This window comes from Talpa occidentalis, unplaced genomic scaffold (genome assembly GCF_014898055.3).
Source record: "Talpa occidentalis isolate TD23 unplaced genomic scaffold, MPIMG_talOcc4v2.1 talOcc4.3, whole genome shotgun sequence".
Classification (NCBI taxonomy): Eukaryota; Metazoa; Chordata; class Mammalia; order Eulipotyphla; family Talpidae; genus Talpa; species Talpa occidentalis.
In genome coordinates, this window is record NW_023603184.1 from 110,801,245 (window position 1) to 110,814,949 (window position 13,705).

Genomic DNA, 13,705 nt, shown 5'->3' on the forward strand with positions numbered 1-13,705 from the left:
TTAAAAGGACTTTGATAGTAGTATGGGTTTAGAAATCTGGCCTCCCTTACTAATTGGAAATGATAAAGTCATTTAATGTCTTTGAGGCTCAGTTTTATCATCAGAAAAACTAGGGATTACTGTGCTGAACAGTACAAATAGATAAAAAGAAAAATAATTTAAAAATTATATAGTACAAAGAATTATAAATTATGATTGCTACTGATTCATTTATGAAGTGATTTTAAATAGTTTAAGCTAATTAAAAGTGAGATTGAGGCCCAAGTTCTTATCTTGCTCCAAAAGCAGTTTACTTTGAACGAAGTCTTATGAAGTTCAGTTTTAAGTGGATCAGTCAGCACTATGTTGCTTTTCCAGTAAGAAATCTATTTTAATTTTCTTCTAAGTTATTAAGGACCTGATTTATATAATTTATGAAACCCCATGATCTTCTGATTATACAAAATTTAAGGCTTAATTTTAAGAATTAATTAATTAATTTTAGAATTTAAGGCTGACCTATTTTCTTGTCCTACTGACACTGGTGCTTAGAGGTTTTACTTCTTTTTTAATGACTCATATAAACTTACTTGAATAACTATAAATCAAAATTTTGCCTACCAAAAGTTATCTGAACTGAGCACTTTCTGAACTTAATGAAAATTTGTTTTTAACTATTCTATAAATATAAAATAAAATAATTGTAACAGAGGCATCTTCATAAAAGGGGGAAGCATCATGTTTCCCATCTCCATTTATATATAGCTGCTTTGGAATAAGCGGGTAGAACTGAGCAGCCAGGTTAAGGTATATTTCTCAGCCGGCAGCTGAGCTCAGAGGGAGATATGTGGAAAAGGTAGCGACACGGGAAGAAGAAAGGCACTAGCTTCTTGGCTTTGCACTTACATCAGAGACATGTGGAGAGACACCTGGGAAGGCTGACAATGGCAGATTTTGTCTTGATTTGTACTTTGATTATGCTCCTTTCATCCCAGGCTTGCCTGTCTGCTTTTACCCCTTTTTTATGGTTCCCCACAAGAAGGTGCCCTAGACTTGTGGGAAGCTTTTGGGCTTCAGTACCCGACTTTGGGCCAACCCTATTTGGCTGGATATTTACACATAAAGAGATGGCTAACATTGGGGTTTTATTCTGCATATTCTTTCTTCTTCTCTTCTCTCTCTATATGCACACTAATCCTACTAAAGTTCTTCCATATTAAGTATGCTTTGACTTGGTGTGCATGGATGGCTAGACTCCTTTAGAGCATTCAAGTTAGGTAGTACCCCTTGGTAGCATGCCCACATAATCTCTTTAAACAATTTCAAGAAACTGTAAAGGACAAACCAAAAGTCTCAGAATGTTTCATATACACTTTAATAAACTATTATCATTTACATATCCTTTAACAATAGGCATTCATGTCCAATACTTGCTCAGACCAAGCAGTAAAATACTATGATCTCATGAGTCTTTAACACTATCAACTATTTAATGATGTTAATGAGCGATTCTTTTCATAACAAAAGGATTACAGCACAGTCCTTTGGATGGGAATCAGATTTCCTCAAATATTTGCATTTGATTATCTCATTGAAATATGTTAGAGTACAAACTAAGATCTAATAATATAATGGGAATTTGGCATTTTCTAAAACAAATAGAGCAAACAAAGGACAATGGGACATAGCAGTAATCACTTGGATTTCAACTCCACTCTGAATCAGATCTGCACTGGGATAAGGAAAAAGATTTCAAACTTGAATGAATCAGAAATCAACTAGCCCTGTGTCATGCATGATTATAGAGAACTGAAATCTATTCTAAGGCCACCACAAAATGCATAACTAAAGATGTTGAAGCCATCAAGGCATTATTTTTCTATCGGTGAAACTCTCAAGGTCAGTGTACTTCTCTTTCTCAGTGTTTTCTCCCTACACAACTTTCCCTCCTGCCACAGAGAAATGTAAATCCTTGAGTATAAGTGTTTTGGTGATTTTGTAGTTAGAGCCACTATAAGATTCAGTATTTTAATAATAATCACTGATTGATTATTGTATAATCTATTATGTGCCAAGTACTGTGCTTGGAGCTGGGGATCCAAAAGCAAACAAAATAAATGTGACCCTTGTCCTTGGTAGCTTGTGATCTAACAAGAAGGTAAATATTGTTATGAAAAGGGAAGTTCAGATTATTTAGTGAGCCAAACAGAAGAAACCTAAAGGGAAGGTCAAGAAGAACTTCCTTTGCAAGTGAAGTTTAAGAAGAGATCCTTGAACATTTAACAGAGTCTCTATTAGCATTTTGACTGGGACAGTTCTTCCTGAAAAGGGTATGTGCCCAGTTCTTTTTTTTTTAAGATTTATTTAATTATGCATATAAGAGTTGGGGTACAGGCCAGAGATGTAGGAATGAGAGGATTCACCAGAGACAGAGCAGGGAACAGAACAGGCAGACCGACCAAAGTACACTGCTGAGGGGAGCAGCAGGCAAGTGAGGAGAAGTCTGCTGCGCCATGTAGGTAACTCCCTGGCCAGCCAGGGATCGAACTCGTGCTGCAGAGGCTGCGGATTGCTTCATACTGAGGTGCTCAACCCCTTGCGCCACCAGGGAGGCCCCTGTGCCCAGTTCTAGAGGACATTTATTATGCTTGAATCCTGTTGCTGCCACCAGTGAATACAGAGACAGCCTCAAGCACTGCACCAATCAGAAACATCCCTATATAGCCCTAAATACCCCATGGGAAGCAAGAGCAACCCTGACTGAGAGAGGAGAAAAACAAGTGGCTCGCTCAGGAACAGAGAACAAAATAAGCAAAGACAGAGGTAGGGTAAGCAGAATTTCTTTTGAATAACCATGAGGGCCACAGAAGAAGAGGCCCAAGTAGAAGCACCAAAAGTCAAGGAGATGTGGGCAGACTCTGAAAGATGCTGAACTTTGAAAGGAAGACACTAGAAGTTTTCAAAGACTTGACAAAGGAAAGTAAAATGATCAGATTTGTTAACCAATAATGCTGCCTCATCCTAACGTATGATTCCAGTTTGGCAATAGGATACTAATAACCCCTGCCATTTTACCCTTTTTTGCCAATTTTTATTCTAAATATGTATATTCATTACATCTTGGTGATAAGAGTTTGGTCTACTTCATCTGAGAACTGTACAACACACTACCCTTTTTTCAGTAATAGTCAGCTAATAGTCCTACATTCATAAAAACTAAAGGAACTGGAAGTAATATAGAGTGTCATGAGGCTCACATTTTTGTCAGAAGTTTATGGTTTTGAACATTTCATACTTTCCTCTCATTTGTTGAACAAGGGAGTAACAGGTGTTTGGGTTTTGTTTTTTTTTTTTTTTTTTTTTTAGTTTTTTGCTATATTGCCCTTTGACATTCACTGGAATTTCTACTTTATCAGTTTGCTGGAAAGACTGTCCCCTTTTAGATGGAATTTTCAGAACAGTGGCACTGATTGGTAATAGCAGCATCTATTTTTTAAAATATTTTTGATTGCTTTCAAATTGACAGTTATGGAGCTCTTTTTACATTTAAAGAAAAAAAGAGCAGTACCATGACACAAAAAGAGACTATTTCTAAAATGAAAAAAAAAAAAAACTATGCAAAAATGAAAACAAATATAAAAGCTTCAAATCAGCTTACCTCATGGAAATCAATAAACTTAACAATCTTTACAAAGACCTAAAAAATTTTTCAATGTGAGTATCCAGTAATATAGGTCCCAAAATCACAAGAAATTTCTGAGCCAGAAATTTCATCAGGTGTTGCGTAGTAAAAGAAACAGGAAGTGTTTCCATATCCCAAACAATTGATAACTATGACAAGAATATGATTCTTCTTAAACATAGGTTATGAAGGACATGATGTCATAGTCATTTGCTAATATTTCTAACATCATAGATGATGAGTCACACTGCAGAATTTAATTTATCATACTGACTAAAAAATTAATAGTAGAAGATGGATTGAAGAAAGCTAAAGAAAGAAAGTCGTAACTATAAAAAGAAAACTAGTGGAATAAACCAACTATACATCAGAAAATGGAAAAGATTCCAATTTGTTCCCACAAAGGAATAAGAGATTCTTGACACATGACTTTACATGGTGTCTCAATTTAACATTTTATAAAAAAGATTTAATAGGAGTTCAAAGGAAGAAACCAACAAAATAGTAGAGAAGAACTGACATATTCATTTAGCTAACCAATATTTTTGCATGTTATGAAACTTTAAATTATTTCTATAAACCCAAAAAATGCATTCTAAAATATAATATGATAATGTCTACAAAATATTTTCTGTACATATCTGCCTGTAGTGTGTCATGTTCTCTATATTTCAGGTATATTTTGAATAAGCCTTATTATACTTTTAATTTTTGTCCCAATTTTAAATTGACCTCATATTGTAAGCTCACTTAAAAACAGACTATTCTGTTGAAATGTATCAATTTACAATAAAAGATTTAAAAAATCACTTTCTGAACTTTGAATCTATTTCATCAAATTAAGAAAATTACTGCAAAATTATTTGATAGCTTTCATGAGAAGCATGACTCTAATTGTCAATACTTAAAAGTGGAAATCTATATTAGTAATTTTGATAAGCTTGAATTCTGTTTGAGTCAATATTACAGTTTAAATAGGCAAGACAATTTCAGCTGTGGAATAGAGTCTCTCATATCACTGCTCTCAATGCAGACTACACAAAAGGCCATAATTAAACAATTTGGTTGTCATTAGTCATGCAGATTTTAGATTTAAAGCTGCTTTGTTTTGACTATTCTAAACCTAGACTACTGGAAAAGTCTTAAGTCAAAGTATAAGTTAAAGTAATAATATCAAAATGCAAATTCTTTCTTTCTTTGAGGCAAAAGCGGTCAGTCATTTCAGTGTACTAATAATGACTTTTAAAAAAAAAAGAAAACTAGCTTTCAGTAACTTTTCCCTAGTGGTTATTCAGTGATGTATTGGATACAACTCAAAATTTACTTAGTATATCCAAATGTTATTATCTCTTACATCAATGTTGAATACCAAGTCATGAAATTCTACTGTTGAATGATTCCATCACCCTGTCCTGAAATAAAATGACAGACTAATCTTTGAGATCAATTGATAAAGTGAAAATCAGGTAAATTTGTCCCAAAATGTTAGGTAATCACACTTTCCAAATTTCTTAATAGTATATGAATAGTCCATTACCATACAACCTCACACATTCTAGAACTACAGAAAAATAGAACGATTACAAACAAAACAAAAACATCTTGTCCTGCTACAAGGAAGAAAGTCTAAAATAGGTTGTAATTTTAGATAAAATCTTTCCTGTATAGATGTTCATCTACTCATTAGAACACAAATCATCCAATGACTGCCAATGTTTAAGTTTCACCTATGCAAATTAATTTCGTAAGCTGCTATTTGCTTTTATAGGCTTATTTGTTTCTCTAAGAACTACATCACCAAAAAAACTAAAAAGTCTAAATCCTGGATGGATCTTAGGATATATTTCTCTAATATTTCATTGAATGAAATATATTCATTCAAATAATGTAAAGATGACTTTAAGTTATTCTGTTAAATATTCTTTAGTTTAGTAAAGTGATCTTATACTTAAACCCATATATTACTTCAAGTGTAAAAAAATAGAGTACATTAAATACATTGACATTATTAAATATGCTCAAATAGAATTTTTCCTCTAAAATCTGATATAATTTTTCTTTTAAAAAATAATAGATATCAAAACAGCAATATTGAATTTACTCAGAAGTTACATTTTCTAAAAGTGTGCAAACAGCATTAGAAATATGAATCCTAGAAAGTCTATATTTCACATAGCATAGGATTCCTCCAGCCATTATCATAGGAAAACAAAAATATTGCATTTGAGTTCTGTAAATATGCTTAGCAACTGCAAGGACTGTAAATATTCATATTTCACACCAAATGTTAAGTCTGATATTTAAATTATGACATAATTAAAATGAAGCACATAAATATAATGTGCTAGAGCACTAAGTAGGAATTAGTAGCATACAGAGAAATAAAGCTTAAATGTTTAAATAATGAAGTGAATAACATTGCAATTAAAGTTCGACTCAGGTACCTAACATTTCAGGCTTGATATAAGCACATCTCTTGAACCATCTTACTAAATAAAGGTCTATTTATAAAGTGAGTTATTCTGTACTCTCAGAAGTGAATTGTTTAAAGCTAAACTCAGCAATGTTTGTTGTGTCGCTAGTATTTTTACCACATATTTTTTCTTAAAGAAATATTAATTAAAGCATAAGGAATAAGCACAATGGAATATAATTATTTATTATCATGCTAATCCTGTTCTTGTTTTTTAATCTAATCACAGATAAATAATTCCCAGTAGTAATTTCTCTATTTACCTGAGGGAAATTTTATTTCTGCAAGTATCCTGGCAGGCAGTTTTCCTAATTACTTCTCTGACTATCGAAAGCAACACATAAAGAATGTATGAAAGGAGCCATGTAGTATAGCAGTTAATTCTTAAAGAGTTACTTTACATAAAATATACAGGTGCAAAAACAACAATCCATTCACTAAGCAAGTTGTTAGCTGAGACTGAAATGTGTTATTGCTTAAGAGAAAATCCTAAAGAAAACACTAGTTTAGAAAGTCAGACAATGCCAACAATTAGTAATAAAATAATCATATTTGGGGGAGGGGGAAGAAAAGCATATAACCGAGCAAAAAGCTTACTTACATTCCTTTCAGGCGTTGCCACATTTTTTCAGTCTGTTCTCCTATGAGATACTTAAAAGTGGTGGTTTCCAGTTCTTGGATTTCTGTAGCAGTAGACCCCATGATGATACTCCTAGGACAACACAGTCATTTTCAGTAGCTAGAACAAGCATTCCTCAGTCTACTATAAAGCTCAGTTTACAGTTGCATCTCTTATCTATCAAAACATTGCAGATTTACAAAGCTGAGGGCAGCCTCTGCCAAAATTGCTATTGACTTTGACAGGCATATCCACTGCTCACCACATCACCCGCTCAAGCAGACATCAGTATAAACAGATCTCTGACCTCACGGGAACAATCCGCACATGTGAGCCCGCTACTGTTCTACTGACCGACTGAGCGCTCCGGCTCTCCCCAGAAGCAGCTCATTTGTTACTCTTCCGTGCACTGAAGCACATCAGAATTCCTACAGTTTATGAGATCTATTATGCACAAGAGAAATGTGAATGACTTTAGCGCACCAGAAGAAACTGAATTCCTCTCCACCAACGGAAGGAAGGCAGGATGTAATAAGAAAACAGATGGTAGGAACCAGTATCAGCAGCACCACCCTGAGAAAAAAAAAAGATGCCTGTTTTAAATGCCAGGGTTTTTGTCTCTTAATTGATCTGGAACCAACACTTAAAAACATATCACCCTCTAACAATAAATGCAACAAATATTAATGACAATGAGAAAATAGCACACACGGAACCGCAGAGAAGACAGACCACGTAGCTCTACAGGTTGTTATTGAAAGAATATGTACATCAAGGATGCTGTAATCATGCTTATTCACCTTCTCCTAGCAACTTACACAGGAGGTAGCTGCCAATTTAACCAGTGGAAAACACAGCAGCTGCACACAGCCTGCTCTGTGAATCCTTTAGGGATTAAATAATAAATAAAATGAAACTAGAGTGCATGCTTGTGTGCATGTTGAAGGGGAGTGTCTGTGTGTGTGTGTGTGTGTGTAGGGGGAGAGGGAGTGAAAGGAGAGAAATTGATGCTGCACTGCATGTGTATTTTAGAAGAAAAATAAGAGAAAGTGGACATAAAAGGAGTCAGAACTGAGTCGTCTGTCAAGCTCCGAACACATTGCCAGCTTTCTTTGAAATAAGCACAGATCTTGAGTATGATCCATAACAGCTATGCTAGCTACAAGCTGCTAAAAAAACATATATACTTAAAAGTATTATTTCTTGTTTGTTTGGAAACCCAGGTATAATTTTGTTCCTCCCTACAAGAAAAACTGTCTATTATATGGGGTTTAAGGTAGAGATATTCATAGATAGTAAGTAGATAGCAATATTTCTAATATGTACGTAGTGCTTGCCATGTGTCACAGTTCCCAGTACCCAACAGTATTACCTTTTTAAACTCTTACAAAAATTCCATGAGATAGGTAATACCCTTTTTTAATATTAGAGGAAACTGAGAAGCAGACATTCCCCAAATTTAAAAGCAGTCCTTCCAAACCAGTAACTCTGATTTCACTGACAAGAAGTCTTCCAACATAAAGTTACTATGCCTCTCTAAACAACGCTGTCTAGAATCTAGTAGTCAGAATTGTATAACATATGTGAAAAACCTCCGTGAAATTTTATAGAAAGTGCTGTATGATCTACAGATTACAAAAGGCTTGTTTTCCCAGGATTCCCAGAGTGGAATCATACAGCATTGTTGTGGATTCACATTGTAACTTAAAGAGAAACTTTTCACAACGTCTGGGGAGCCCTGATGTGCTCAAATTCCTTGCATCAGGAGCCCACTTAGGAGGCACCAACCTTGGTTTCCAAATGGGGTCGTCCTTCTACAAAAGGCAAAGTGATGGGATTGCCTCATAAATCCCAGGAGAACCTGGGAGGGCTTCTCCTGCCAGCTTGCTCCATCGTTGCCACTGAGAACGGGCCTCATGTCAGTCCTATCCCTGAGGACTCTGGCTGGGGGGCGGCGCTGAAGTTGCTGCTGGCCCTGGAGCAGCTCCTATCACGGCAGCTTCACCAGCAGGCCAACTTCCAGCCCGTGCCTCCTGGCGGCTGCTGATCCCAGGGCTGCCCACCAGCCTTTCAGAGGGGCGTCTTAGGCTCACCTGCCGACCACTGCTCTGTGGAACGCAGCCTGTGCACCTGAGGCCAGCGCCGGCCCCTCCCCTGCCGGGAACTTGCTCTGCTGGTCAGGGGTGGACGCCGCCAGGGAAGTTCTACGCATGCGCAGCTTTGTCTCCAGGCACCATCCAGAGAGGTCGTGCGTAGTCTCCACTTCTACCCACTGTCGCAAGAGACCGAAAGAGCAGGCCGCCGCTCCTGTGACCAACACGGAGTTTCAGGGTGAGCGGACTGCTCTGGTCCCGAGTCCCAGGTACGTCTGACGGCATGCAGGTGCCTCCTTGGGTCGGCAGCAGCTCCCCACTCGGGACCCGGGTGCCCCGCCTGCCACGGAACCTGGGCTGCAGGCCGCTGCTCAGGCCACTGACAGGTGGGAGCAACTGGATGGTCTTCAGCTGGTCTTCCACGACTCTTCGGTAAAAAATGGAAATAAGGTGAATGGAAAATAGTTTCTGAAAAAACAAGTGACCACTTCAGTTTTTCTCTCTCTTACCAAGTTATTTACAGAGCTTCACCTTTAATATCTTTAGCTAATAGACAGCTTAAAACACTCACAACCTAACGCCTAGGAATGTTTATCAATGTTGTCAGAAAAGTTAGTCTTTACTCTGAAAATACTGATTTTACCTTGTGAAGGACTTCAGTAAAAAATGGAACTGAAGGATATGAAATGGACAATCCGTGCATGCCTCCTTCGAAAATGAAATTTAAATACTGATTTCCAGTAAATTCCTAATTTACAGAAAATTGAGATTTATCCCTTGACCAAGTAACATCCATCAAGAACCTCTCCCCATCCTCAAGCCCATGGAATTGACTCTTATCCACTAGTTAAAAGCCCCCTTCTTTGCACTCCTTGTCCATGACATAGCCTGCCCCAAACCCTCAACAGACCCACTATAAGTTTGTGTGTCTTGAATTTGCAGTTCCTAAAAAAAAAACTAAATTTCTGGTATTTTTGAGCTTGCCTCAGCTTACCGTTTTATTTAGGTTGACAACTGTAGGGTAAGTGGAAGTTGTCAGGTTTTTTCTGCCCTCCTGCCATTAGCATCAGTGATCCACAACTGTGGTCTTAACACCTGTGCCTGATGGCGGCACCTGGAAGTGGTGTGGGCGTGAATAAGTGGGCACACCTGAGCCAAGAGACTGAGCATATGAGGACAGAGTCACAGAGGATGGGGGTGACTGAGGCCCGTGTGCCATAGTGCATTGGAGACCAGCGAAGATACTGAAAGAGAAGGCCAGAGAGCCCAGAAAGAGTAAAGATTTGCCTAGGGCTAGGAGGCCTGCCAGCCTTCTGGCCCCCAGGCCTCTCTGCCTGCCCTGCACCTACTTGCCTCACTACAAATGATGTAGAAAGATCATTAAAAGCCTGAAAAAGCCACTGAGGGCTCCAGGACTCCTCCTTTAGCCATCTGCCTGAATCAATAGAGAACCTGCTTTGTGCCTTGCAGGCACTACAACAACCTTCACTGTGCCTTCATTTGTAATCCTAGCTACATTTACTTAATAATTTTTAACTAATTTTTCTTTTATGAAAGAATCAACAAATATCTCTGCTCTCAAAGATGTATTTAAAATATCCATAAAAAAGTGGCAGTGCACATTGTTATTTTATGAACCAAGATACTATAGTCCTTGGAAAGCAGTTTGCCAATATCAAGAAAAATTGAAGGTGTACATATTCTAAAATCCTTTCCTATCGTAGTTCATTAGGGCTACAAAAGCAAAATGCCATAGACTAGGTTGCTTATGAAGAATAGAAATTTATTTTTCCCAATATTGGAAGCCAGAAAATCTAAGATAAAAGCATTAATAGATTCAGTGTATGGTGAGCGCCTGGTTCTTCCTGAGAAGGTTAATGACAATATTAGCTGTGTGGTAAAGAGCAGAAGAGTCAAGGGAGTTCTGGGTCCTCTTAAAGGGCACTAATCCTATTCATGATGTCTCTGCCCTTAGAGGCTAATCACCACCAAATGGCCCATTTCCTAACCATTATATTGGAAATTAGGTTTCTGTATATGAATGGTAGGAGGGCCATAAACATTAAGTCCATTACAGGAGATATACACAAGAATGTTTATAGTGACAATTTTTTAAAACTATTTAATTTCCTTTTAATTGTAAAATATTGACATAGTCACAGGGTGGAATGTTGTATGTATTGCCAAATAATTTTCTTTTTTTTTTTAATAGAGGCATATTTTTATTTATTTATTTATTTGTTTGTTTGTTTGTTTATACATGCACTGGGTACAGTCAGAAGCGCAGGAGGGTGAGAGAATTCACCAGAGCCAGAGTGGGGAGCAGAGCAGGCAGAAGGACCAAAGTACACTGCTGAGGGGAGCAGCGGGCGGCAGGAGAGGTCTGCGCGCCATGTGGGACCCTCCTCCTGTGGCCGGGGAGCAGCCGGGGATCAAACCAGCGCCGCAGAGGCCGCTGGCAGCTTCGCAACCCAGCGCTCAACTGCTGCGCCACCGGGGAGGCCCCAAATAATTTTCTTAATCCTCTTTTAGAGATTTTAGTACTCCCTCTGGGGTAAATGACCCCTAAGTTTACTGTCCATTAAAATAAAGATATTTCCCTTTAGAGAAAGGCCAAACATGATTACTGCCCATTGTAAAAGTATGAATAGTAAAAATGTATGACACAGTAAAAAGTTTATATGCATAAATAGATCTCATGATACTAATGATGAGAAAATATCAAGTACATTAAGAATTTAGACAACATAATTATGTTGTTTTATTCACTGGGAAATGCATATGTAGCTAGTAAGAAGTTAAAGAAATGCATAGGAATGATAAATATTAAATTCTGAAAAATGGTAATGTCTGGAAAGGAGAAAGGGGAATGCTATTAAAATCCACAGGTTCTTCAACTATTTTAGAAGTGTTTTATTTTTTCAAAAGGGTATAAATATATGTTAACAGGTAATATCTTTATACCTTTCAGTATTTCTGAAATATTTAATTTAAAAATTGTTTTCATTTTCCAGAGGGAAAAGTATGAGAGGGAAAACCATTATTTTATTACAGATACAAGATATCCTGACTATAAATAAAAATGATATGATGGCTGCCAAATATTGAAAGGAAAGTATGGGGATGAGGGGGCCTCCCCGGTAGCACAACGGGTTGAGCGCCATGCTGTAAAGCAGTCTGCAGCCTCTGCAGCGTGGGTTCGAGTCCTGGCTCAGCCAGAAAAGTATGGGGATGAGAGGTGGAGTCAATTTTACGATCACCAATATTCTTAGTTTATATTGTGGGAAATTAAATGGTACTATCTAAAGTTGATAAATCAAGATGTGAATATTTGAGTATAAATTTTTAAGTGTAATATGCTATAATTGTTACCAATAGAATGTAAAAATAGTAATATAACTTTAAAATATTAGACATAAGTTTGTAGTCTTTCAGAGTTTGGAGACATCAAGTAATGTTTTATGTTGCTAGACCAAAATATCAAAATTTAAGCCATATGAAATTAAGCATATGTAATTGATCACCAGCAGAAGTAAAAATGAATATAAGTAGGGCTTGTGGTAGTTACAGAAAACTCAGTAGGTGATTTGCAATTACTGTGTACCTTTTTCTTCTAAGTGATTCATCTAATCTGCTCTTTTAATCACCAAATTCCTGCCCAGGAATTGTTGTATTAGACTTAAAACTTTATTTTAAGACTCTTTTCTCCTTTAGATTTAAAAAATAAAAGTTTTTATAAACTGAGATCATCTACATGTATGTTTTATAGTTTTACTCCATATGATTTTACTCCATATTTTACTCCATATGATATGAAGCACACCATTTTCACATATTCTTAATAAAAAAAATACATATATAGAGAATTTGAAACAATAGTGCAAAGTGAAAAATGAAAGCCACCCATAAGCCCTGAGGAAAATAACCACTAAATTCATTTTATGATATGCAGGTGTATAAAATTGTACACTCCTTTATCCTTTTAAAATTTACTATGAGTGTTTACTACTCCTTTAAATTTTCTTAAAAATTGTTCATTCAGCTGCTACATAATATACTATCATTTGCACCATGAGACAGCACACCACTAATTAATTTTTCCAAGTTTCCTTTATCATAAATAATCTTTTAATGAATATTTTTGCACAAATATTCAGCACAAAGTGCTTGTCTACATACCTGTTTCTTAAGGACAAACTTATATAGAATAATTATTGCTTTGAGAGTTATAAATCTATTATAAATTCCTTAACATTTATTTAAATGTATTCCCTGATCTGCAATATATGAATATTCTAATCTCAGGGCAAACTAACTTTTAAGCGAATGTAGTCAAATCTGTTCATTTCTTCTCTATGGTTCAGGTATGCCTTTAAAGTTTTTATACATGTACATATCCAATACTTACCGACTTAGATTTTATTATAATTGATGTACACTTTAATTTTGTTCAGTGCTCTAATTTATGTGGAATTTATCTGTATATGTGAAAGGGACATGTTTAACTACTTTTTTCCCAAAGATTTCACCCATAATCCAGAACCCTTTGTTGAAATTTTTCTTCTACTCTCATTGATTTGAATGTGGCCTTCACCAAACGATATATTTTTGTATATACTAGTAGTTGTCTCTGAAGCATCTGTGCTGTTTTATTGCTCCATCTGTCTATTATGTAAGTCTCACAATTTTACTAATAAGATTTTGATGAATTTTAAATTACATTTAATAAGCATCATTTTCAATTGCTTTTTCCAGGTATACATTATCTGTCAATCAGGCATCAGTATTTCAATTCTTTATTATGACCACTTTGTAGATAGGAAAACTGAGCTCAGAGAGGCTAAGCCCTCCAGGTAGCA

At 36.3% G+C, this 13,705-nt stretch overlaps 1 protein-coding gene and 1 long non-coding RNA gene across 5 annotated transcripts in view; one reads left to right on the top strand and one right to left on the bottom strand.

The window, feature by feature from the left end:
• The window catches only part of PDE1A (phosphodiesterase 1A), a 282,559-nt gene extending 275,708 nt beyond the window's left edge, over positions 1-6,851 (bottom strand). The window contains exon 1 of one of the 2 annotated variants that reach the window (XM_054699907.1): positions 6,736-6,851. In XM_054699907.1, the coding sequence (XP_054555882.1) occupies positions 6,736-6,836 (101 nt within the window). In that variant the 5' untranslated portion in view covers positions 6,837-6,851. The remainder of the gene's footprint in view (positions 1-6,735) is intronic. The other variant, XM_037523665.2, reaches the window with a different exon arrangement.
• A 2,134-nt stretch (positions 6,852-8,985) lies between these two features.
• Positions 8,986-13,705, top strand: part of LOC119256002 (uncharacterized) — a 104,316-nt gene continuing 99,596 nt past the window's right edge. For all 3 annotated transcript variants that reach the window (XR_005127603.2, XR_008553606.1, XR_008553605.1), the window contains exon 1: positions 8,986-9,115. This is a non-coding gene — a long non-coding RNA (uncharacterized LOC119256002). The remainder of the gene's footprint in view (positions 9,116-13,705) is intronic.